Raw genomic sequence first — 4,897 nt, 5'->3', positions numbered from 1 at the left:
TCTAGAACTGTCTACTCTAGAACTGTCTACTCTAGAACTGTCTACTCTAGAACTGTCTACTCTAGAACTGTCTACTCTAGAACTGTCTACTCTAGAACTGTCTACTCTAGAACTCAGGCCACTGTCTACTCTAGAACTGTCTACTCTAGAACTGTCTACTCTAGAACTGTCTACTCTAGAACTGTCTACTCTAGAACTCAGGCCACTGTCTACTCTAGAACTCCACCAGATAGATGCGTGCTTGCGTCAGGCGTTTGAGGCGGCTCTGCAGTTTCGCCCTCTTGCTGCCAATGTCACTGTCCTCCATCAGCAGCTGCTCCATGTTGTCCTTGTCCTGTATCATATGCAGCATCTCCCTCTGCAGCTGAGAGGCCGACTCCTGCAGGACCAGGTAGCGGATCACCATGGGGACCTGATCCGCCAGACGCTGGCTGGCAATCTGGTGAAGACCAGAAATAAACATGACTAAATGGCAGGGGCAGAGACTATGAACTTCCTCTCACACCATCACACTTGTACATACACAAACATGCATGCAGACACACATACAGACCAACACAAAGGACACACACACACACACACACACTTGTGCAGTGCATTAGAAGAGGAACATGTTGGGCCCCTAGGGAGCCATGTGAGCTTGAGAGGGTAACATCAAAGTACTGATTGACACTTACTTGATAATAGGACTTGAGGTGCAGCATCATCTCCTGCAGAGAGGCATGGTTGTCCTTGCCGTTGACAATATTATTATTGAATAGGCTGGTAGGACCATCCTCCTCGTCCTCCCTCTTCCTTTTACCCAGGCTGTGGCTGTAAGTGCTGTCCTGGGTGTACACTATCAGCTCCATCTTGAACTGGGTCCTCAGCATAGACTCGGCTGTAAGCTCCTTCTCAAGCTTAATAGCTTCAATCTTAGTCTAGAATAGAAGCAGTCATTCAGTTTACACAACAAATAGATTCAAGTTTAAAGTTTATTGTTACGTCACATTACACAAGTTAAGAGAGTAAAATTATTAGGCTTCGGTTCTTGACATTACATTGCAGCACAAAACACAAGGCAATAATAATTCAAGCGTAATTCAAGATAAAAAGTGACAGTAGCACGGGACATAAGTGGCAAACAATAATAGGCATAATACAAGATAAAGTTGTTCTATACCTTTGCTGTTTTCATGAGGTATGGAAATCCGGTAAAGCTGGTCTGAGCCAGCCGTATGAACGCCTTTCTTACAGCATCTAGAGAAGGAGAAAATTATGAAAACGCTTTTTGATATCAAAACACTTTTACCAACAATGCCCTGAGGAAGGCCATAGGCTAAAACATGTGGGCATTTGCCTGTCTTTTAAAGAGACACTTGTAAGTAAAAGGTAAGGATACATTTTGAATAAGCACATACCTGATATCTCCTTCAGCTTCTTGACGGCTGGTTCCTCCAGCAGTTTGATCTGGTCCTTCACCATCACCTCAAAGGTCTTGTAGTTGATGAACCCAGGAAGCTCTCTTCCACGGTACATCTCCTCATAGGTAAGCACCTCTTTCTCAATCTTTGTGTTAACTGCAATATTAAACATTATCCCTTCAACATTATTTTGATTCAAACTCAAGTTCATGAGCAACTTTGTGAATTAAGAATTAAGTTAAAAAGAAGTGCAAAAATTACTAAAGAAAATATATGTTTTCTAATCAAGATATCAGCATTGTATGTACTTCAACATTAACAGTTGCTAAAAGTTCTTTATCTTAGAATATGTAGGCAAAATATTTGAATTTAGATATCATACTAACAGCTCTTTCCTGAGTGGTCCAGATGGACCTTCCACTTCCCAAACTCTTTTCTGAGCGTGGAGAAGATGTTAAACCTGTCTCCACTCTTCAGCTCATCCCCAGTGGTCATGCTGATAGCATCCTGGGTGAACGCTGTCACTTTCTGAAACATGAACATGAACATCCATCAGGGAGAGAGTGGTGGTGTGTGGAGTAATAGCAACCAACAATGACTTGATTTAATATAACTGTACATTATTTCCTGGAATTCTACCTAACAGCAGTGTTACAAAGAAAGATAACGCTTGGGTGGCCTGGGGTGGTCTTCAGTGCACACATATGCCCATGTCGGCATGGGTTCGAATCCAGCCGATGCCCTGCTGGCACCCCCTCTCCTCCTTACTTTCCTGTCTATCTTCACTATCTCTATCCAATAAAATGACAATTATGAGTGGGACTGCCCCACTCAGAAAAAAATAACCTTAAAAACAAAAGAAAAAGCTTGGTTCAAGGGTCAATGCTAAAGCCCAATTTATACTTCTGCGTAAAATCTACGCCGTAGGCTCACGTGCACCTGTCCAAAAATTTAACTATGCGGCATACCTACGCAGACCGTAAGCACTGTGATTGGTTCGCTTGGTAGCACATGATTCCAACATGATTCCGACTCTCGTAGGCCAAAATGCGGAAGCCATGACAGAAATGTCATTTACTTTTTCTGTAATTACTTATTAATAATGATTTGAAAAATTATGATAACAATCTTATTATCTTAGTTTGATGTCATTTCAATGCATTATAGACATTTTCTTTTCAACAAGCATAAAAAGAAAATCGCTATTATGCTGCTATGAGTACACCGACCAACGCGACGCAGACCGACCAACGCAGAACTATAAATTGGGAGAGCCCTTGCGTGGGCTACGGCGTAGCCGTGCGTAAATCCGACACGGAAGTATAAATTGGGCTTAAGGGACGCACATCGATCAGGAAGTAGAGCCTTTCTGCTGCGTCAGAGGGAGGTCCAGTGCTGCATCTCTCCAGTTCCATGCGTGTCTGCGCCAGCTTAGCTTCAATCTGTTCCTCCAGACGAGGAAGGGATTTCTAGAGAGCAAAACACACGAGACATGAAGAACCCTAACCCTTAAAAACTGTTACTTACAGTCTGAAGATGTTCATGGCCACAGAGGGTCAGCAACAACTTGGAATATAGAGCAGTGAAATATAATGAAAGATGAATTCACCTCAATATGGTGCACCAGTTCCAGGGTTAGTTTCTCCGCCAGTTTAGGGATGGTTGCATGGCCTTCATCATAAAGTGTACTGTAGAATAAGAATAAACCCAACAAACAGCTTAAATCCCAGCTTATAAATTACTTATAAAGAGCTTAAACACACTTAAATAAGTGTTCACATTTAGTTTTTTAAATGTGGGGCAGTGAGTTTGTTTTGGTGAGCGTGTGGGTTGTTATTGAACCATATTGATGATTCTGTCACAGGAGCCAAAGCTATTTGGTTGTGAAGTCTGACGTCAAACGTGACGTTTAGCCATTTCCGGGTCCAAACCAGTGTACTAAAGAGTACCAGTGTACTAAAGCGGTAGAATAACAGTTCAATCGTTTTTTAGACTGGGATCTATTCATACAACAAGGGACACAGCACTTTCCAGTTTTTCCCATGTTGTCAGCGTCTTTGAGCCTCGGAAAAGCGCTATAGAAATATAATTTATTATTATTATTACTGCGGCATTGCGAAGAGAGCGCCTCAACCAACTTTGGACCCGGAAATATACCAGAATAGACTGCGCCTTTAAGGTAAAATAAGGGCTATTTGAAAATATATGTAAATGGTCTGACCTGAGATGTGCGTGTTCTTTGAAGAAGGCCTTCTCCCTCTCTGTAGCCTCTGTCAGTGAGACCTGCTCAATGATCTCCTGCTGGCCCCTGCACTTGACTATCATGTAGCCTTTAGTCAGGGGGATGACCTCATTATGAACAATCTCAAGCACGGTCTCCTCCGTGCCTTTGTCAACCAGGTCAGGCTTGGTCAGGATGCCTGTGCAATGATAAACACACACACACACACACACAGTTATGTCATCATGATTCATAAAGATCCAGCCTCCTTTCTAATAATCAAATGTGCGCTGCAGAACAAGAATGTTTATTTACCTAAAGTCCTTTCCCCCTCTGGGTCCACCTCCTGTGCCATCTTCAAGGCCTCTGTGGTTGCTATGTCAACGTTGCATGGCACAACTACCAAGCTGATTGTTTCTTGCCTTGTGATGAACTTCCGTATCAGTCTCTTGATCTGGAAATGTAGATGTACATTGTCAAAACTGCCTTTTGTTTTCACAATCTTTAGTGAGGGAGGACCGTGCTTTTACCTGCTCCCCGATGTTCTCAGGTTGACCCTTGACAGCCACCCTGGCGATGCCTGGCAGGTCTATGAGTGTGAGGTCTGGCACATCAGGGGATGCTATCTCCAAGCTGATGAGGTCATCACTGATCCCCACTCCCACACCAGCCATCTCATCCTGGGCTGGAGGAGGGAAGGCACAAGAGTACAGGGGCGCTTAGGTGGCGTAGTGGATTAAGCGCTGACCATGTACCGTATGGAGGGTGTATCATGCCGTATTTAAATACAATACACACATCGGAATGCAATACACACATCGGAATGCAATACACGTGTAATACTAAATACAATGAATGAATGAATGAATGAATGGACTTTATTGTCATTGCTACAGTACAGGTACCAAACAACGAAATTTAGGAGGGGTGGCTCCCCTGGTGTTAGGAAAGGGGAAAAAAAACACTTTTAAAAAAAGATCACAAGAAGGGAAGGAGCTGGTTTACATAAATAAAGGCTATGTACACTATCCACTGTACTATACTGTACAGATAGATGACTGGGGTTGTCATATTGCACAATACTATTGTTTCACGTTATTTAAAGTGTCACAGTTTGCAGGCTTGAAATGTACATGTTTGTGCCTCAGCACTACACCTGATTTTTTCAGTCCAGCAGCTGCCATACAATCCGTCCAGACTGTCCAGGGCCCAGAACTTAGGTCTTTGCTGTGTTCAGGGCCTGGACGGCCCTGTGGTAGAAGCTGTTCTTCAG

General features: G+C 43.3%; 1 protein-coding gene across 1 annotated transcript; it reads right to left on the bottom strand.

Moving 5' to 3' along the window:
• Positions 1-214: 214 nt before the first annotated feature.
• LOC308161481 (interferon-induced GTP-binding protein Mx1-like) lies at positions 215-4,298 on the bottom strand (the record flags this gene model as incomplete). Its single annotated transcript, XM_080535503.1, has 10 exons — positions 215-439; positions 678-920; positions 1,163-1,239; positions 1,401-1,559; positions 1,790-1,931; positions 2,750-2,872; positions 3,013-3,091; positions 3,625-3,823; positions 3,940-4,078; positions 4,155-4,298. The coding sequence occupies 10 exons, from the start codon at positions 4,296-4,298 to the stop codon at positions 215-217; spliced, it is 1,530 nt and encodes a 509-aa protein (XP_080391629.1).
• Positions 4,299-4,897: the final 599 nt, after the last annotated feature.

The sequence above is a fragment of the Nansenia antarctica genome (genome assembly GCF_963989245.1).
Source record: "Nansenia antarctica genome assembly, chromosome: 7".
Lineage (NCBI taxonomy): Eukaryota > Metazoa > Chordata > Actinopteri > Argentiniformes > Microstomatidae > Nansenia > Nansenia antarctica.
The sequence above is the reverse complement of the archived record's forward strand: the minus strand, read 5'-3'. Positions and strand labels throughout refer to the sequence as shown.